This window comes from Cydia pomonella, chromosome 10 (genome assembly GCF_033807575.1).
Source record: "Cydia pomonella isolate Wapato2018A chromosome 10, ilCydPomo1, whole genome shotgun sequence".
In the NCBI taxonomy this organism is placed as follows: Eukaryota; Metazoa; Arthropoda; class Insecta; order Lepidoptera; family Tortricidae; genus Cydia; species Cydia pomonella.
The window spans coordinates 17371444-17393497 of record NC_084712.1 but is presented as its reverse complement, the minus strand read 5'-3'; the positions used below and the strand labels follow the sequence as shown (position 1 = coordinate 17393497).

Genomic DNA, 22054 nt, shown 5'->3' with positions numbered 1-22054 from the left:
TACGGTATTAAAGAAACTCACTCAATTGTATAAGTTTTTGCTTGCATGCTGGTTGTGGTTTTGACATCCTTAGTCTAGAAATAAAATAAAATAATTAATAGAATAGATCAGAATTGGAATACATAATAACGAATAAATAAATAAAAAAGGGTGTACTGGTAGCTTAACGGCAGATCTTGCGCTACCCGTTCTTGGTTTCTTCGACAATTGTGTCTGGAAATAGAAAAAAATAAAGAAATACATTTTGGATAATTTGTTAAACGGGACAATTTGAGTGATGAGATGTAAAGAATTGATAGAACCACTTTGTGGCCACATTGTGGCGAGGTGATCTAGGGGTTCAAGGTAAAGCCGCCGGTTCGAATCCGGCCTTGACCACTGGAGGGCTTCGTCACTTTTTCTTTAATATATGGCATCTATTTCAGTTTATCATTTCTACTTATGTCAAATCCTGTCGGGAATGGAGTATCATATATCAAATTCGAAGCACAAATGATTAGTTCTCATACACTGATTGAATATTTGATGATGATGACTCACCATACTTATATATGCCTGGGAGCGAGACGCGGAAATACTTTTGCTTTTCTCTATCGGAGGTGTAGCAGACTCCACCTTAATGTACGGCCAGAACAGCTCGCCCGTCCCTTCACATTTGTCTACCACTTCCATGCTACCATCTTCATTTTGTAGTCGAAGGATTGCTACCAAATTTAGCTGAGAAAAGTGGAGAAACAACTTTTAAAACTAGTTCATATAATTTTCAACTGGTTCTTATATGTTTACTATTCTAATAATGGAACTTATTGCAACGTTACGTAGCTAAAAGCTTAAGTAGACACAATTTTGAGTATCAGAGTTATTAAAAGCGTAAATTTGCTTGTCCGTCAGTCTTTTAAAAATTATCAATAGGTTTAATTTCATCTCACCTGTAAAAAAAAAATATTTCACTAGAATTTTTCATACTTACTTCAGGAGAACTAGCTGCCGCCCTAAAGCTAACAGCCCCGTGCTGCATCACAACCAACCTAATCCCTCCCAAGATATTTCTTCTATTCGGAACGAAAAGAGAATCAATGTGCAGTTTCGACGCTGGCGGCAGCGCCATCTCACGGCAGGAATCGGCGTGGGGACTGTTGCAGACGTGGAAGACGTCTTTGAGGGAACTCAGGACTGTGAGTTGCCAGTGAGCTTCGGAGTATACGCCCAGAGGCTTGGTGAGGGTGCCGTGGCCCATTACCATGTAACTAAAAGGAGATTAAAGATTATCATCAATTCTAAGGTGTGGCACCTTCAAGCATAATGTTTATAGTTACGCGTAAGTGCTAAAGAGCAAAACAATTAGTAACCAACCGCAATTCAACCAAAAAGCAAATGTATTAAAAAAAATCAATGAAAAGATTCGGGTTGCGAACTTATTTTTTTCTTAAACAAATTATACTAACCCAAAATAATTCGGTTTAATCTCAAAAGTTTTAGCCGCCCGGAACACTTGTGGCAATTGCAATCCAGTATCATTGTCATACACAGCCATTGTATTAAACTGCAACGTTCCTTGAAGAGCAAAATGGACTTTGACAGTTTCGTGACAGTAAAAAACTCCTTGAAAATAGGGGACCCACTTGCTCTGGGGTGAAATCGGAGCCTGGCCAGTAAAGTTCTGTAAGCCTGTAGTCCCGCTTAAAGCAGAGGCTACTGAATAGGCACTCTTGGCTCCGGGATACATAGTGAAAAACTCGTTCATCAGGGCAGACAAAGCTTCGGGGTGTCCGAAGGCAGATTCCATAAGCTGCAAAGGTCAAGAGACGTAAGATAATAGATAACCTCTTTGACGCAGTGCGGAGCCTGACAACTTCAGAATTTTAGATGCTAACTCCAGTTTTCTTTCTTTTATAACGAGGCCTGAAAAGTTAGCGGTATTCTTACATAGAAGTAAAAAAATCTCGTCGTACCGATTAAAAGATAAATCAACAGCCAATAACTAATGCGATGGCAAATTTATTTTATTTTTCTTGTGAATTATTGTCCTAAGAATTTACCCATTTAGTTATAAGGTGCAGTGCGATATCTTCGACGGTGGGGCAATTTTGATAATGGCTAATATAACAGTTTTGAATGATTTACGGTTAGTTTCACTTAGATTTATATTGACCGAGATATGGACCGTAATTACCTTTTGTATTGTTTTCGAGCTCCCGATATACACTAAGCCAGAAGTACTTTATACTTTAGCAACACCGCTACTGCTACGCTTATAGCTTCTAGTTTATTAGATATTATCAAATTTTGAAACAACCCCGCTTTCGAAGTTACCTTTGGGTAAATATTTTACATACTTACCGCTTTAAGTACTTCCGGGGTTACAAAAACTTTTTCCCTCAAACATTTCCTCGCCATCGTGCCTCTCCAATACGCTTGCAGCAAGGTTGCCGCCTCATGCTTGCGAACCATCTTCTCCCTTTCTTCCTTCAGCATTCCGCATGTTTGCTCTGAAGTAGCCAATTCACATACTTGTGAAACGATTGGAGGAGATGGAGGTGAGAGGAGTTGATCCAGTATTGTCTGAGAAACTTGATAATGAGATCCTTCGCCCATCTGACCAAGAGTAAAAAATCATGTTGAAACTTTAGAAAATAAGAAAACTTTCAATAAGTTTCAGGGCCAATTTATGATTTCCGAGAGATGCGTGGAAAACTTACTTCAAATAACTAAATTACATAAAAATATTCATGAAGTTTTATGGGCTTATAAATATATCGAGGGCTTCAGGCCAAAGGGGCGTATACGCAAAAATGCCATTTTTCGTTTTTAACGGCATCGTATTCGTCTTGTAACAATACGTAAGCACAATTTTTTTCATAATTTTATCATAACAATTAGTTAAGTAAATAATTAAAAAATCATTTGGCGTATAACAGACAGTCATAATTTTATGTCGTTCCAAAAAGCCGTACTGAAGGCGTATAAGTGATATTTTCATTCAGTCCCCGATATTCATCGGAGTATAAAGGCGTACGTACATACTTCTCACATGTGACAGTGCGAACCACCAAATAGTGTCACGCTATATAGGCGTACATACATACGACCATAAACTTTTACCAACTATCCTCAAAGTGCGTCGCGGCAAAGAGGCGTATGAACATACAACCGTACAAAAATTACGTTGGCCTTCAAATAATGCCGGGCCAAAGGGGCGCGGAGACAGCGTCCTTGATTGCCGCATATTGCTATCCCTTTCTGTCAAGCGGGTAAGCACACTAGGGCCTCCTGTCTCTCAGTCAGTGTCTGGTGCGTTACAGTATGGTGTGCATCTCGTGCGAATAATAACAATAAAGTGGAGCGCTCTGATGCTGATGGCTCTGCCCTGGGCATTCAAGAATGACGTGGGCGGCTGTCTCCTCTGCCTCCAAGTACTCTCTGCAGAGGGGGCTATCTGTAACACGTAGTGTTAGTAGGTGTTTGTTTAGTGGGGCGTGGCCGGTTCAGCTGTCTCAGCCTCCTCGACAAACCGGGGTCGATTGTCGGGAGGGCTTCCTTCGCCTGCCTAGTCCTAGTGGTGTTGAGATATGTATGTTTAGGTCCTCTGAGAATACTCCAGCGCCAGTGCCTGACCTTGTCTTTGATCCATCCGTGAAGATTCTCAGCTCTCATGGGTTGAGTCCTTCACGAGGTTCTTCGTGTAACTGTATCTTAATTTCTTGTCGAAGACGAATTGTCTGGGTATCCTGTCAGTCACCGCTTCTATTAGCGGTTCCTTACCTATCGCCTCGTTGAGGATCTCGGTGTGTGGTACCCTAGGTGGTCTCCAGAGATTAGATTTTTTGAGACGTACCGCCGTAGCTAGCGCTTCCTGTTGTATAAAGAGGTGCAGCGGTGGCAGGCTCAGTAAGGCTTCCAGGGCCGCGGTTGGTATTGTCCTCATGCAGCCCGTGGTCGCCATACAGGCCAACCTCTGGATTCGTTGTAGTTCAGCTTCAAGTACGGATAGTGTGGTGCGTGGCCACTAAACTATCGCACTGTAGCTTATTATTGGTCGCATGGCTGCCTGGTAAAGTTATCTTTGGGGTTAGCCCCCAGGTTCTACCCACTATCCTACGACATTGCCAGATTACGACTGTGGCTTTGTCAATTTTGCCGTTTAGGTGATTGCTCTAATTTAATTTGCTGTCAAGTATTACCCCTAAATACTTTACTTCCGCAGATGGTTGGAGTTCAGTGTCGAACAGGCGGAAGTGTTTGTTGGTGAACATAACCAGCTCAGTTTTGTTGGGATTGTCTAAGAGTTCGTAGTTAAAACACCAGCGTTCCACGATGGCTAGTGCAGAGCGGGTAACATCGCATACCGTACCTGCATGATTGCCGGTCGTCAGTATCACTATGTCGTCAGCATAGCCGATTGTGTAATAGTGATTATTGTTTAAAAAAAAAAGTCATTTATTGTCGCAAAAAATAAATAAATAGTACATACAGCAAGCAGCAGCAAACATTATTGACTAATCGTTTTGACTGAGCAACTTGATTCGACTAGTAGTTTAGTGTGGTGATCAGGTCATTCACCACAAGGTTCCATAGTAGTGGCGATAGGACTCCTCCTTGGGGGCATCCTTTTGCCATTAATGCCTGCTGTATTTCGCCCGTCCCGAGTTTGAGGGTTCGTTGGCTCAACATGTTGTTTATCCATTCTGTCATAAGTGCATTCGCTCCATGTCTTACCAGTGCTGCTGTAATGCTACTGAACCTGGTCCTGTCGAAAGCCCTTTCTATATCTATGAAGGTTCCCAAGCACATGGATCTGTTTTTGACCGCCACCTCAATTTTACTTACTACTGCGTGAAGTGCCGATTCTGTAGATTTATCAGGGCTGTAGGCATATTGGTTTGGATGCAAGGGCACATGAATTTGCACCCTCTCTCTAAGGCACCTGTCACACAACCTCTCTAATATTTTCAACATTAAAGAGGTCAGGCTGATGGGCCTGAAGGATTTGGGGTCCGAGTAGTCGTTTTTACCTGGTTTCGGTATGAAGATAACCTTGACCTCCCTCCATTGCTTCGGCACGTACCGGTGAGCCAGACAGGCGCGCAGAACGATGGTCAGCTTCAGAGTGAGATGCTTCCCGCCCCATTTAAGAAGCGCAGGGAAGATCCCATCCATTCCTGGAGATTTGAAGGAGTCAAAGCTGTTTAAGGTCCACTGCGTGCACTGCGGGCTGATTACCTCATATGTCTGTAGCCACTCGTCCTCCGTCGGGGTGGTAGTAATTCTTAAGTGTAACATTCCTCTGTTATAATTTGATGGAGACTTAAATGAGTTAAGTTGTTAGCTAAACTACTTTTAGGTTTATTAGTACAGAAGATTTAATATTGTTTCTTTTTATGAAATGACGATAAATGATGTCGTATTTATTTGTTTAGAAGTTTTGATTAATATTTTATTGTTTAAGATAGTTATAATTTTGTTACCAGTGGTACCATTAAAGAAGGAGTAATGTTTATTGTCTGAATACAAGTTTTGATACGTTTTAACTTTAACCTTTTGTTTTAGTTAATGCACTCTAAATTTAATCGTTTGATTGTTTCTTGACTGCTTTTTTAGTAAAGCTGTCATTGTGTTGTCTTAGCTATTTCCATGCATCCTTTACTACCAATTTCAATTTTATTCTTTTCTATTAAATCGTTTTGTACTACTCGACTTTTGAGCGACTACCATTTACCTACTATCACAAATAGTAAAAATGATCTTATTGGAATTCAGTTAAGTCAGTTTTCTTAAGTAAGCCCACACGTCTTAACTCTAGCTCCCAGCGAAGTGCTAAACGACTGCTATTATAGGCAAAAATCAGAATAAGCGGCGTGATTGTCTTTTGAAACATTTCTTCTTATCGTGTGGGTTGTAAGATTGATGTACCTTAAAAACCCTGGTGTTAGAGTTATTGAGTCGCCAAAGGCCTCTGACATGGCTCTCATGACGAGCACCACCGGATAGATAGCAGCCGGGACCAACGACTTTACACCGTGCCTTCCGAAGCACAGAATCATCTTACTTTTCGGACAATCAGGTGATTCAGCCTGCAATGTCCTAGCCAAACCGGGAATAGTCTCACAAAGTCACAAAGCGACTTTTGCTTGACAGTGTCCCCACCGGGATTCGAACCCGGAACCTCCGAATCGAGAGACAACCGCTCTAACCATTAGACCACGGAGGCTATTGAAACACTGATATGCTCAAAGTGGCAATTCAAAATAGTTAATTACCCAATCGGTAACCAGCTCGAGTCGACATTGCTTAATCTCGTGGACAGTTGTGACACTATCAAAACCATCAGGAATCATTTTAATGGTAAAATCTAGATGAATTTATGAATATTTAGTCAAAATATAATTTGGCGCCCTATTATACGGCCACAAATAAAGGATACTTACACGATAGATTCGTCAGCCCAGACGGGCGTATAAAAATCAGAAAAAATAGAAGAAACTACACAATGATGACTAAATTACTGTAAAATTAAAGTATTTCGCATTATTAACAGTATTTCCACCTTTCATGATTAAATTATCGAATAGAAAAAAAAAATGAATTATACGACTATAAATCTCAAGTATTTTTCAAAAAATTTCAACCTATATGTCGGAAATTATTGTCGTGGTAAAGAGGCGTAACTACATAATTACTGCTTTTTAGAATACGTAGAACGAAACTAGGCATGACACATGAAACAGACAGTAATTTAAATACTCTATGCAAAATTGTAGAACAATCGGTACATTGTAACAAAAGTTATTCAGTTTTTTGTCTCTCCTCAAAAGTAGGGTTCTTGCTTATACGCCCCTTTAGCATGAAGCCCTCGATATGTTGGGGTAGGTAGCTATATGGTATACTCTATTACTAAAGATATAATTGAGTAAGATTTGTATAGTTGTTAGCTTTGTAGCTGGCCCGCAGCGGCTTATCCTTTGTCTATTTTTAACTAAAACCGCGCGTGCCAACTACCTGCAAAAAAGGGTCGTATAATTCTAATTGGTACCTGAGCGCGGGCTAGTCCAACGCTCAAAAAACCAGTGTAAGTGCGCTCTCCGATAACGCGCCTTTATTCCGCATATCGGGGACACATTTTAGACTGGTTCCGTAGCGTTCGACTCGCCAGCACCCAGTAACCGTATAGGGACCACACAAGAAATCACAAATTATTTTTCCATTTGTTCGTTTTGAATCTTATTTCAGTTACCATAGGAGCTCTAATTAAATAACCGTTTAAAGTTACCCGGCCCTTTTTTTGCAGGTAAGTGGCACGCGCAGTTTTAGTTAACAATAGACAAAGGATAACCCGTTTGGGGCCACCTACAAAACTAACAACTATAAGATATAAGACAGATTTGTGCTTCGAATTTGACAACTGCACGATTAGTGCTGTACTCTGATTGTCAAAAATTGAATTTAGACAATTCAACTACCACAAGTCATATGGCGCGGTGCAGCGCCATCAGAGGGCCAATCACGAACACTAAAGCTCGCAAATTACGGGCATCTTTCTTTGTCACTTTAGTAAAGTCTTAATTGGAGTGCAAGAGAAAGATGCCCGCAATTTACGAAATTTCAGTATTCGCAGTAGACGCTCTGTTTCGGCCGTAATAGTAGAAGGATTTTTTGGACTCTCTATTATTATAACCAACAACTCATTGCTAGTCTTTGCTTATACTAACAAAAGTTGACATATCTTGCCTTTATGGGGCAACGTTCGAATAATAATAAAATTAATAAACGAATCACTGGCATAAGAAGATTTATAGCCAACCTTCTCTGACATTTAAAGCGATTTAGGACGTAAGCTACCTTTTTTTTTTTCAACACAGCTTTCATTCTATCCTGTATTTCCCCTGTATTTCCTGTATTTCACCTGTATTTCTTCTGATTGTACACTCTCCTCCATCTGCTCTGGTTCTGGTATGGTGCAATCACACGGGTCTAAATTTATTATCTGTCTGTAGTTCTTGATGTCCTGTTTCTTCTCCGGTAGACCAAAATCAGGAGCAAGAAGATATCGTCTGTATTAGAAAAGGTAAGTTTTGTAATATTTAGCAAGCAAACGTTTATACGATAGGCGTTGTGGGGATGAAGAGGCTCCAAAATATCCAAACAATTATATAAATAATTAACGCCAAAAAAATTTTCTGGACTTTTTATCTGGGGACAATAAATAAAGCGATAAGTATGTTTTTGAATGTGTGTTTGTGCGTGATGCACTTTGCAAACATTTGCATCATTATTTACCGCTTTCAGAATAACAAAGAACAGTACTGACCTCAGTACGATACAAGCTTCTCGAAACTCAACAGCACTCAGACGCTTTACGAGAAGTGCCTGAAGTGCTCTTCGGAACATCCAATGGAGCAGATTCTTCCTATAACCTACAACTTCTTCATTCCATGTAAGGTCTGGCTGGTATGACCTGTCGACAGAATATTAAGATTATTTTGCTGGTTGAGTTGTTGTGTTAAGTTGTAAAACCTAACCTAACCTACCCCTTTTTAATTTAGAAGTTTTATGTTGTTTCAATTCGGAACGACGAGCTAGAAGAACGAAACCTAGAAGGAGAAAAAAAGAGTCTAAAGGTTTTTATGCCGATTCCGTCACCGTTTTTTATAGACTGTATGACAGTAACGGAATGGAAGGTACGATAAATGAATGGAAATTTTGGGACACTTTTTTTCCTAGTAGGATCGAAAAAGCTCGTGATTTTGAGTAGGAAATTACATAATAATTACCAGTTTTGGTAAAAAAAGTGTCGTTTACTACTTCAAATTAAATAGCCCCGCCTAAAATATTGCAGAATCATCAATTGGCATAATTTTGTTAATTATATTAGTGGTACCTAACTGGATTGTCGAACGCTAGCGCTTAACTACCTAATTAGATACCCCATAAAATTTATTACCGTATATCGCAACCTTACTCAGTTCTCAAACTTACAATGTACTCGTACGGTCGAGGAAATTGATTCTTTAGCAGTTTACGGTTCACATTTCCGTTGGACAGTTCCTAGCATAAGTATGTACAGTCAGCATCAATAGTAGCGGATGAACCAACGCGCCAAAAGTATCTGATATTCCGGATAACTTTTCCAAATAAATATAATTCTGTAAAATTTACTTTCAAAAGTATATCTTTCACAGTCTAAATTGTTCTACATATAGAACCATCAACTTTTGTTAAGGGCCGGTACAGACGGACTGCAACTCGACTGCAACTTGAATGGGAACTGCACGTCGACGTTGCAGTCGGCATGCAGTTCCCATACAAGTTGCAGTCGAGTTGCAGTCCGTCTGTACCGGCCCTAAGCTGTTACAGAGTGGTAGATACTTTTGAAACCTTGTTTGTTCCGCTACTTTTGATGCTGACTGTACAACCAAATTTACTTGAATCGCAAACTGCTAAAGATTCAAGTTCCTGGACTGTAAATATACGTTTTAATATTTTTTAAATGTTTAACCATTTATATGTGCGTGGTGGTAAAACGTCGTGGGTTCAAACCTCAGCAGAAAAATCTTTCTCAAAAAATGCTAAATTAAGACTAAATATTTGGGCAGGATCCAGCATTGTAAAGAATACAAAATTACGCACTTAAAAAAATCAGCATCAACGCCAATGTTCGTTGTAGACTTCGTAGTCCTCAGTAAGTTGGTAAAGGCTGTTCCCAAGTTCATCAAGAAGTTCACGGCCCATGGGCACTCTCGGACCGAAGCGGCCTGGATCAGGTCTTGGGTGCCGAGCAGGAGCGAGGACTCGCTGAGAAGGGCCACGTGCCAGTTCGTTTGGGAGTGGATCCAGAGCCTGTAAATTTGTGGAAATTATAGTAGGCAACAGGAATACCTTCTTCAAGTTCAGGAACAAATCGAATGAATTTCTTCACCCGTTCCACCTCCAACGGAGGCCTCGGTAGAGAGTACCATTTGGCGTTGAAACCCATGGTCCATGGGGTCCCATTTGCAGAAATTGTGAAGCGTCTAATTGACATAATTGGTGATCGAAGACCTGGCGGCTTCCTCGCACAACGTATCAGCATTGCGATACAACGAGGAAATGCCTTGGTACAATGCTTCAAGGGCCTTTTTTAGATTTAAGCTAGTTATTAATTTAGTTTAGTATTTGTACAGTTCAATATTTTGATTTGTTTTTTGTTTTAAAGTAGTCACAGTACTATGTATACATTGTTAACTGAAATAAATGTGAAACTAAAGAAAAGTAACCAAGCTCTCCAGGGTTGGAGGCCAGATAGCTGCGTAAACAAAAACCACCGGTTCGTATCCGGCCTGTGGAACTGGAGAACTTAGTCACCTTTTCTTAAGTATCCCATTTATCAAAAAATATGAAATTTATGAGTTACCTACGAAAAAAATGGAAATGAAAACAATCTTACAACCACACCTGAAGATACTCATAATAATGATTATGTTAGAATTTTTACTGTAGGTAGTCTTGTTCTCTGTATATCATAATTTTAAAGAATAGAATTTAGGAGCAACTTCTGGGGTAAAGTAAATACAGTATCAGTAGTGTAGAATACGGTTTTGTAGCTAAAATCCTACAATGGGTCATGCTCATACAGTTTCTTTGATATATTACTATTTGTTCAAGCTACGCTTAACTTAAATTTGAAAATATTGAAAACCTGCAATAATGTCTTCCCGGCAAAAAATCCACTTCCACACAATCATATCCCCTCGTACTGACATACGCTTTTGGTTTCGGCAGCTCCGAGTCCACAAACCAATCAAAACACTCCAAAATAAGATACGCCCGCTCAACATAATCTATTACCGGTGACCCACAATTAAACATCACTCTTGGATGCATCACGCTCAAGGATATCTTCAGATGATTCTGATCGGGGCTGTCTATCTGAAGATACATCGGATTAGACTTTGGCGCCACGATATCTAACGCTCTGTTCATGGGAACTTTGGTAATTTTTATTGGCGGTGAGCTCCCGACTGTCGTAAAGTTAAACATGGAGGGGAAGAAGATGACTGACATCAGCTTGACCACTTCTGAGATCTGTAGAAGAATAGATGCATTAAGAAAAATTGAATTATATTGATATAGGTTTGCAGCTATATGTACAGTTTAGCGTGTCTTGCTACCGAAGTTTAAAAACAAACATTGGTTATGCAAGTCATAGTCGACGCACGGAAGAACTAAACTAACTGAACTATGTTCTTTTTTTATTTTTTTATATAGGAAATAGTACAGAGGATCACACATTTGTTTCTTGCATGGATGGATTTTACTCGTATGTTAGTTATGAAAACAGACTTTAGTTAGGTATTTGTCTACGTGTGGCCGCCGGCGGATACATTTAGGAGGACATATACATCATCAGATATTTATTTAAACTTTATTGCACGATATAAAGTTGTGCAAATTGCGGACTCAATGCGTTAAGGCAATGTCTACTGTGTACCAGTCAACTATTGAGTCAAGCAGAAATTTCTAGATATTTGTATACAAATACCATTAGACGAAAACCTAGCTCTTGAAAATGGTACATGATAATGAGAGCAACCAAACTTGACAGTGAGTTTGCTATGGTATCCTTATTACTGTATACAGGCGCCTAGCAGCTGTTCATCAATGGAGGTCACAGAAGGCAAGCCACTTATGCATGCCAGTTGTGCACGCATGCAAATTTTAGAATTCTGGGTTTGGGGTAGTTTGACGTTATTCAAAGCCATTGCCTGCAGTTTTTTTCCGCAATCATTCGTTATGTTCTTTATTCTAATTATATTATAAGACGGACTGTCTATAAATTAGACAATTTGAAACTTTTCTCGTATTTTGGCATTCCTTTTCCCAATATCAAATGTGGATAAAGACAAAAAGGATATGAAATAAGCTAGAAAAAGGCAAGTTGTCACTCACATTATCGAATAAGATCCAATCACGTAGTTCTTCCTTTGGAACCACTGGGGCTGTAGGGATCACCTTAGCACCCTTTTTGTCCTAGAATATATGATTTTATGTAGTCATTATTTCATTGACACTGTGGAACTGTTTATCTTAAATTTACTATATATCCAATATAATATAGTGTCGTGGACGTATAGGGAGCGTGCATGAACTATAGGAGGCAGCACAGGAGCCGTCAGATTTTTGGCGCGAGGCGTAAATGTGATGTTTATTGTTCCGATGTAGCCCACAAGATGGCAGAACCGACTATGCACAAGAAAACACGTGACGTGTTAGGCTAGGTTCACACGGCGTTATTTTTTCCCATATACCGTATACGGGATTTTATCGAATAACGTAGTGATAACAAAATTTGTATGGCAACTTTCAAAATCGTTCATACGGCGTCTATGCGGAAAAGCCGTCTAGCCGTGTGAACGATTTTGACATTTGCCATACAAATTTTGTTATCACTACATTATTCGATAAAATCCCGTATACCGTATACGGGAAAAAATAACGCCGTGTGAACCTAGCCTTAATGTACATGTTTATTGTTCCGATAAAGGCCACAAGATGGCAGACCCTCCAACGCGTACGGTCCCTAATATACATTTAAATTAATCTAGTAAATGTACATCCTTATTACGGTCTTAGTTGTTTTGACTAACTTACTTGTGGAGGACTGCGATCATGTGCTTTTCTAAATTCCAAGGTAATCTGTAAGAAAAAACTATTAGTGAGCTAATCCAGCCGATACTGAAGGAAGAGTAATAGTAGTTATGTAGCTATGTGACAGTACAGATGTAGTGAACACTCCTTTGCCATCGCACTTTATCGGAAACGTTCCTATTAGTCGTGCTACTTCAGTCAACCTCAGTACTTTTTATACTGAGGTTGATTAGAACGTTCGTGAGTTTCCGTGAAAATACGACGATAAAGGATTTGTCACTAAATCTGTAACTGAATTGACTGATATACTCTGTGTAAACGGCACCAGCCTGTTATAATTAAAGTACCAGCAAGTAAAATTATTACTTTTATCTTAATTCTGTCTTTAATAAAGTTCAAATTTTGGGAATTTCTCCCTATCATCATAGAGATAGAAAGTTAAATTTAAATTGCTAATATACCATTCTTACTGTTTGCATATTGTACCTAAGCTACTCAAATCGAATACTGAAATTGTGATAATATATTGTACACAATAATATGTTATGCATGCTCATCTATAATTAATTTAATTTAATTGTCATTTAAGTGAAGTTTTATATATCTTCTTTTGAGAAATAAAGTAGGTATTTAACCTTAAAATCGTTGGTAGCCTAGCAGTAAGCGTGCCACTTTCAATTCGAAGGTCGCTGGTCAAAACCCCGGCTCGTACCAATGAGTTTTTCGGAACTTACCTATGTAAGATATATCATTTGATATTTATCAGTCGCTTTTCAGTGAAGGAAAACATCGCGAGGAAACCAGGCTAATTCCAATAAGGCCTAGTTTCCCCTCTGGGTTTTCTGGGTTTGTGGTCAAATGGCAGTCATTGAAACTAGTGCCTACGCCAATTCTTGGGATTAGTTACCAAGCGGACCCCAGGCTCCCATGAGCCGTGGTAAAAAGTTTATCCCAGCTTTTTACCACGGCTCATGCCCACGCTAGGAAGAAAAAGAAAAAGACAGTTTCTATCTTATATCGAAAAATAAAAAGGACCACCATCAGAAGAGAATCATAACATGACATACCTAACTCTTGAAACTAAATCGTCTATAGGTTTCTAATTGTCTAATCTTGAACGGACTTAGGTCTTGAATACAAGACCTAAGTCCCTCCTCTCACAAGATTACTGCATCCATGTAATTAAACAATTAGACATAACCAAGGAGTAATTCTCTACCGTTTCAGTACTCTGCACGTCCAGTAGATGTGGTGCATAAGACAATTTCAAGAACCCAGTCAGCTTGAGGAAGCGTGTTCTGGGGAAGTCGTATGCTTCGTACAACCCGTGTCTGCGAGCCCAGTCCACCCAGCGGTAGTATTTCCATAAGGCAACGTCTGAAATCAATGTAGGCAGTTAAAGTTGTTAAATAGTCTTCTTCTAATTTTTTGTTGTTTTTCAAGACGGGTCTTGGACAATTTGAAGACCTTAGCAAGTCAAAAATAGAACAGTTGGTAATATTAGCTGTTAGTTTTTTTGTGTGAAAAATTGTATTGTGATTTTTACAGGGACTGAAAAGGTACCCTTAAAAACGGTTTTGATCGGTCTTTTTAAAGGGTACCCGACCGTTAAACTAGCATTTCGGTACCGATATCAACGCTTTGGGTATCCAAATAAGCTTCCGTCCAAACGGTACCGTTAAATAAAAGTACCTTTAAAACAATTTTGAAACGGTACCCGACCGTAGAAATAACATTACGGAAGCGGTATCAATACTTTAGGTATCCAAACAAGCTTCCGTCCAAACGGTACCCTTAGACTTTAAAACAATTTTGAAAGGGTACCCGACCGTTAAAATAGCGTTCCGGAAGCGATATCAATACTTTGGGTATCCAAACAAGCTTCCGTCCAAACGGTACCCTTAAGTAAAAGTATCTTGCCACGCGATCGGATACCCCCATACAAACCGGTCACTCAATTTGAATGATCGCCCGCCATCTTGGATTTGGGCATTTAAGCTCAGATTAAGATGAAAATCGATATCTGAGGATCCCAGAGGATCTTTATTATGATTCTGAGGTCAAATTTATAGAAAACGCACGCCATTTTTGATTTCGGCATTTAAGCTCAGATTCAGATATAAATCGATATCTGAGGATCCCAGAGGATCTTTATTATGATTCTGAGGTCAAATTTTTAGAAAACGCACGCCTATTTTGATTTCGGCATTTAAGCTCAGATTGAGATGAAAATCGATATCTGAGGATCCCAGAGGACCTTTATTGTGAATCTGAGGTCAAATTTTTAGAAAACGCACGCCATTTTTTATTTCGGCATTTATGCTCAGATTCAGATGTAAATCGATATCTGTGGATCCCAGAGGACCTTTATTGTGAATCTGAGGTCAAATTTTTATAAAACGCACGCCATTTTTGATTTCGGCATTTAAGCTCAGATTGAGATGAAAATCGATATCTGAGGATCCCAGAGGACCTTTATTATGATTCCGAGGTCAATTTTTTAGAAAACGCACGCCATTTTAAATTTTGGCATTTAAGCTCAGATTAAGATGAAAATTGATATCTGAGTATCCCAGAGGATCTTTATTATGATTATGAGGTCAAATTTTTAGAAAGCGCACGCCATTTTAAATTTCGGCATTTAAACTCAGATTCAGATGTAAATCGATATCTGTGGATCCCAGAGGACCTGTATTGTGAATCTGGGAGTGCAGATTTCGAAAATGATGACCATTTTGGAATCCAAGATGGCGGCCGTGCACTATGTCATAAAAGTCGTCATCGATATCGTTTTATAGGTTTTAGGGAGTGCAGATTTCGAAAATGATGACCGTTTTGGAATCCAGGATGGCGGCCGTGCACTCTGTCATAAAAGTCGTCATGGATATCGTTTTATAGGTTTTAGGGAGTGCAGATTTCTAAATTGTTGACCATTTTGGAATCCAAAATGGTGGCCGTGCACTCTGTCAAAAAAGTCGTCATGGATATCGTTTTATAGGTTTTAGGGAGTGCCGATTTCGAAACAGATGACCATTTTGCAATCCAAGATGGCGGCCGTGCACTCTGTCATAAAAGTCGTCATGGATATCGTTTTATAGGTTTTAGGGAGTGCAGATTTCGAAACTGATGACCATTTTGCAATCCAAGATGGCGGCCGTGCACTCTGTCATAAAAGTCGTCATGGATATCGTTTTATAGGTTTTAGGGAGTGCAGATTTCGAAAATGATGACCATTTTGGAATCCAAGATGGCGGCCGTGCACTCTGTCATAAAAGTCGTCATGGATATCGTTTTATAGGTTTTAGGGAGTGCAGATTTCGAAAATGATGACCATTTTGGAATCCAAGATAGCGGCCGTGCACTCTGTCATAAAAGTCGTCATCGATATCGTTTTATAGGTTTTAGGGAGTGCAGATTTCGAAAATGATGACCGTTTTGGAATCCAGGATGGCGGCCGTGCACTCTGTCATAAAAGTCGTCATGGATATCGTTTTATAGGTTTTAGGGAGTGCAGATTTCGAAAATGATGACCATTTTGGAATCCAAGATGGCGGCCGTGCACTATCTCATAAAAGTCGTCATGGATATCGTTTTATAGGTTTTAGGGAGTGCAGATTTCGAAAATGATGACCATTTTGGAATCCAAGATGGCGGCCGTGCACTCTGTCATAAAAGTCGTCATGGATATCGTTTTATAGGTTTTAGGGTGTGCAGATTTCGAAAATGATGACCATTTTGGAATCCAAGATGGCGGCCGTGCATTCTGTCATAAAAGTCGTCATGGATATCGTTTTATAGGTTTTAGGGAGTGCAGATTTCGAAATTGATGACCATTTTGGAATCCAAGATGGTGGCCGTGCACTCTGTCAAAAAAGTCGTCATGGATATCGTTTTATAGGTTTTAGGGAGTGCAGATTTCGAAACAGATGACCATTTTGCAATCCAAGATGGCGGCCGTTCACTCTGTCATAAAAGTCGTCATGGATATAGTTTTATAGGTTTCAGGGAGTGCAGATTTCGAAACTGATGACCATTTTGCAATCCAAGATGGCGGCCGTGCACTCTGTCATAAAAGTCGTCATGGATATAGTTTTATAGGTTTCAGGGAGTGCAGATTTCGAAACTGATGACCATTTTGCAATCCAAGATGGCGGCCGTGCACTCTGTCATAAAAGTCGTCATGGATATAGTTTTATAGGTTTCAGGGAGTGCAGATTTCGAAACTGATGACCATTTTGCAATCCAAGATGGCGGCCGTGCACTCTGTCATAAAAGTCGTCATGGATATAGTTTTATAGGTTTCAGGGAGTGCAGATTTCGAAACTGATGACCATTTTGCAATCCAAGATGGCGGCCGTGCACTCTGTCATAAAAGTCGTCATGGATATAGTTTTATAGGTTTCAGGGAGTGCAGATTTCGAAACTGATGACCATTTTGCAATCCAAGATGGCGGCCGTGCACTCTGTCATAAAAGTCGTCATGGATATCGTTTTATAGGTTTTAGGGAGTGCAGATTTCGAAAATGATGACCATTTTGGAATCCAAGATGGCGGCCGTGCACTCTGTCATAAAAGTCGTCATGGATATCGTTTTATAGGTTTTAGGGTGATCAGATTTCGAAAATGATGACCTTTTTGGAATCCAAGATGGCGGCCGTGCATTCTGTCATAAAAGTCGTCATGGATATCGTTTTATAGGTTTTAGGGAGTGCAGATTTCGAAAATGATGACCATTTTGGAATCCAAGATGGCGGCCGTGCACTCTGTCATAAAAGTCGTCATGGATATCGTTTTATAGGTTTTAGGGAGTGCAGATTTCAAAATGATGACCATTTTGGAATCCAAGATGGCGGCCGCACGGTGGGCTGAAAATCAGCCTTCATAGAAATAGAAGCTGAAGTATTAATTTTGAACTTTTTTTATTGGAATAGCTTTTGTTGGGTTTTATTATGTCCAAAAATTAATCTTGGCTAATTTGGTTGGAAAAATAATTAATTATATTTTTTTTCAAAATCTTTGTATGGCGGGTATCATAAAAATCGAGTTTTCGCCGAAAATAAAATTTAACCGTAATATCCTGACAGATGATTTTAAAACCAATTATTCTTGATTTTTCCACATAATTAGAATTTTCCTACGGGTGCGCTTTTTTTTTAAATCGATGTATTTTTTTATTTTTTTTTAGTATTCTTTTTTTATTGTAATACGGTTATACTTGTTACTTTGACTACAAAAAAAAAATTTGAGTTTGATCGAACCAATAATCTACGCGTAGTGAATTTTTGCTTTCATCAAATGTATGGAGCGTACGAGTAAAACGGTTTTTTTTTTTTCAAAACTTAAAGGTATACCATAATATCCTTGCAGATGATTTAAGTACCAATTATTAAGGATATTTTGACATAACGCGAACTTTTCTACCGTATGCACTTATTAAATAAAAAATAAAAAACTTATTTTTTCATGCTGAAATAACTTTTGCTCATTGTTTTAATTAAGTAGATAAATAATAAACATACAAGAGTTACAAGTAGAAAATTGAAAATAAAACCATTACATCCATCATTCACTACGCGTAAGTTATTGGTTAGATCAAACTCAAATTCATTTTTTGTAGTCAAAATAACGAGTATAACCGTATTAAAATAAAATAAAAAAATATATCGATTTAAAAAAAAGTGCACCCCGTAGGAAAATTATAATTATGTGGAAAAATCAAGAATAATTGGTTTTAAAATCATCTGTCAGGATATTACGGTTAAATTTTATTTTCGGAGAAAACTCGATTTTTCTGATACGCGCCATAGAAAGATTTTGAAAAAAAAAATATAACTAATTATTTTTCCAACCAAATTAGCTAAGATTTGAGCTATATGTTTGAGCTTTTTGGGGTGGAAACCCTTAGGCCGTGGGGACCTGGCGCTCACAACATTTTTAAAGAGCTTTCGAAGCGCCTCGTGTAGGCAACGGGTGACAAGAGGGCTGGCTCTTACCTCGCACAACGCATTGGCATTGCTGTCCAGCGCGGCAATGCCGCCTGCCTTCTAGGCACCTTCCCACAAGGCACCCAGCTGAAGCCAATTTTTTACTTATAACTTTAGTTGTAGTTTTAGTTTTGAATCTTTCTCCTTTTTAGCTTTATGTAGTTTTGTTGAAGGTATATTTGAATGTAGTTTTTATTTTTTATTTTTCAATAATATATTCTTAGACGCTACTTACGATAGATTAAATATGGGACATAATAAAACCCAACAAAAGCTATTCCAATAAAAAAAGTTCAAATTTAAGACTTCGGGTTCTATTTCTATGAAGTTGGATTTTCAGCCCACCGTGCGCCGTTTTGTCACCTAACTAGTGACGGACGGACGGTCATTTTTTGGTAGGTACATGGAGATTGTATTCCTTACGCCCGACTTCCATATTTAAATTGTATCAATTTTATAGTGACATCTGGTGGCGTAGTTTGCATAATAGGAAGTCGACTTTAAGCAAAAGTTAGAGATGTCTCGATTCAATTAATATAAATCGCCTCCATCTTAACTAATGTTAACTACATTTCTGTGTCGCCCCATGAGGAAGACTGACACCGACAAGGCCAGAGTCGAAACGCGAGTGCAAGACATTCACCATGGAATTCGTGGTTTAGATAAAGTGAAAAGTAAAAGTAAGTTATGTTATATTCATGATATAGGTCCTCTGGGATCCTCAGATATCGATTTTCATCTTAATCTGAGCTTAAATGCCGAAATAAAAAATGGCGTGCGTTTTCTAAAAATTTGACCTCAGATTCACAATAAAGGTCCTCTGGGATCCTCAGATATCGATTTTCATCTTAATCTGAGCTTAAATGCCGAAATTTAAAATGGCATGCGTTATCTAAAAATTTGACCTCGCAATCATAATAAAGATCCTCTGGTATCCTCAGATATCGATTTTCATCTTAATCTGAGCTTAAATGCCGAAATTTAAAATGGCGTGCGTTTTCTAAAAATTTGACCTCGGAATCATAATAAAGGTGCTCTGGGATCCTCAGATATCGATTTTCATCTCAATCTGAGCTTAAATGCCGAAATCAAAAATGGCGTGCGTTTTCTAAAAATTTGACCTAAAACCTATAAAACGATATCCATGACGACTTTTATGACATAGTGCACGGCCGCCATCTTGGATTCCAAAATGGTCATCATTTTCGAAATCTGCACTCCCTAAAACCTATAAAACGATATCCATGACGACTTTTATGACAGAGTGCACGGCCGCCATCTTGGATTCCAAAATGGTCATCATTTTCGAAATCTGCACTCCCTAAAACCTATAAAACGATATCCATGACGACTTTTATGACAGAATGCACGGCCGCCATCTTGGATTCCAAAATGGTCATCATTTTCGAAATCTGCACTCACTAAAACCTATAAAACGATATCCATGACGACTTTTATGACAGAGTGCACGGCCGCCATCTTGGATTCCAAAATGGTCATCATTTTCGAAATCTGCACTCCCAAAAACCTATAAAACGATATCCATGACGACTTTTATGACATAGCGCACGGCCGCCATCTTGGATTCCAAAATGGTCATCATTTTCGAAATCTGCACTCCCTAAAACCTATAAAACGATATCCATGACGACTTTTATGACAGAGTGCTCGGCCGCCATCTTGGATTCCAAAATGGTCATCATTTTCGAAATCTGCACTCCCTAAAACCTATAAAACGATATCCATGACGACTTTTATGACATAGTGCACGGCCGCCATCTTGGATTCCAAAATGGTCATCATTTTCGAAATCTGCACTCCCTAAAACCTATAAAACGATATCCATGACGACTTTTATGACAGAGTGCACGGCCGCCATCTTGGATTCCAAAATGGTCATCATTTTCGAAATCTGCACTCCCTAAAACCTATAAAACGATATCCATGACGACTTTTATGACAGAGTGCACGGCCGCCATCTTGGATTCCAAAATGGTCATCATTTTCGAAATCTGCACTCCCAAAAACCTATAAAACGATATCCATGACGACTTTTATGACATAGCGCACGGCCGCCATCTTGGATTCCAAAATGGTCATCATTTTCGAAATCTGCACTCCCTAAAACCTATAAAACGATATCCATGATGACTTTTATGACAGAGTGCTCGGCCGCCATCTTGGATTCCAAAATGGTCATCATTTTCGAAATCTGCACTCCCTAAAACCTATAAAACGATATCCATGACGACTTTTAAGACAGAGTGCACGGCCGCCATCTTGGATTCCAAAATGGTCATCATTTTCGAAATCTGCACTCCCTAAAACCTATAAAACGATATCCATGACGACTTTTATGACAGAATGCACGGCCGCCATCTTTGATTCCAAAATGGTCACCATTTTCGAATTCTGCACTCCCTAAAACTTACAAAACGATATCCATGACGACTTTTATGACGAGTGCACAGCCGCCATCTTGGATTCCAAAGTAGAAGTCTACTTGAAACGGTACCGTACGGTACCCTTTCAACTGTAGCGGTACCGTTTGAAAAATGTACCTATTACATTTTATTTATTCGGGTACCGTTACAGTTGTATAGTTTTTCAATTGATACCCTTAGTTTAGGTATCGGTCTTGTGCGATTTTATTCGGGTACCGTTAGCTTTGGATACCTATTCAATTGATACCCTTTGTGTAGGTATCGGTCGTTTGCGATTTTATTCGGGTACCGTTACAGTTGTATAGCTTTTCAATTGATACCCTTAGTTTAGGTATCGGTCTTGTGCGATTTTATTCGGGTACCGTTAGCTTTGGATACCTATTCAATTGATATCCTTATCTTAGGTATCGGTCTTTTGCGATTTTATTCGGGTACCCTTAGCTTTGGATACCTATTCAATTGATACCTTTATTTTAGGTTACCGGTCTTTTGCGGTTTTTCAGTCCCTGGATTTTTAAGCGTAGACATGCAGTTACTGAATGTAGTCTTGCAAGATGACAACCGCCTGCGCTATACCTGGCTCTGGAAGAGGTTTCTTCAGCGGGACATCTCTGACCATCGACACGTAGAGGTCCATCTCGTGGCCTGGGGAGATCCCCGGTAAGGTGTATGGCGGCAGGTCCTTAGTGTCTTTGATGGTCACTATGACCATTGATCCCCGCTGGAAAAAATATTGTGTAGTACACTCGCCAACAGATATATCCGAGCAACCAAGGTGCTCAAAAATATCTGACAAGCACTTTAACGTCTAAAGATAATAGAGGCTTTTGTCTTAAGAAATATACTCTATCGAATACTTGTTAAATAATACCGCTCCAATATATTTTATGGCGACTGTACTTGGCTCAGCCAAGAAGCCGAGTCAAACAACACATATAGTGGGCACAAGGAAAGTAAGAACCTAATTAAAATAATCATACTAAATAATTTTCCCATGAGGCTAAT

General features: G+C 39.2%; 1 protein-coding gene across 1 annotated transcript in view; it reads right to left on the bottom strand.

The window, feature by feature from the left end:
- LOC133522296 (uncharacterized) overlaps nt 1–22054 on the bottom strand; it is a 62463-nt gene that overhangs the window by 24199 nt on the left and 16210 nt on the right. Inside the window, exons 9-22 of the mRNA XM_061857578.1 lie at nt 21626–21770; nt 13841–13998; nt 12625–12669; nt 11923–12003; nt 10673–11058; nt 9625–9834; nt 8306–8452; nt 7901–8048; nt 2341–2595; nt 1446–1789; nt 971–1247; nt 541–717; nt 157–213; nt 22–74 (exon numbers count right to left, since the gene is read on the bottom strand). Coding sequence (XP_061713562.1) covers nt 22–74; nt 157–213; nt 541–717; nt 971–1247; nt 1446–1789; nt 2341–2595; nt 7901–8048; nt 8306–8452; nt 9625–9834; nt 10673–11058; nt 11923–12003; nt 12625–12669; nt 13841–13998; nt 21626–21770 — 2483 coding nt within the window. The remainder of the gene's footprint in view (nt 1–21; nt 75–156; nt 214–540; nt 718–970; nt 1248–1445; nt 1790–2340; nt 2596–7900; nt 8049–8305; nt 8453–9624; nt 9835–10672; nt 11059–11922; nt 12004–12624; nt 12670–13840; nt 13999–21625; nt 21771–22054) is intronic.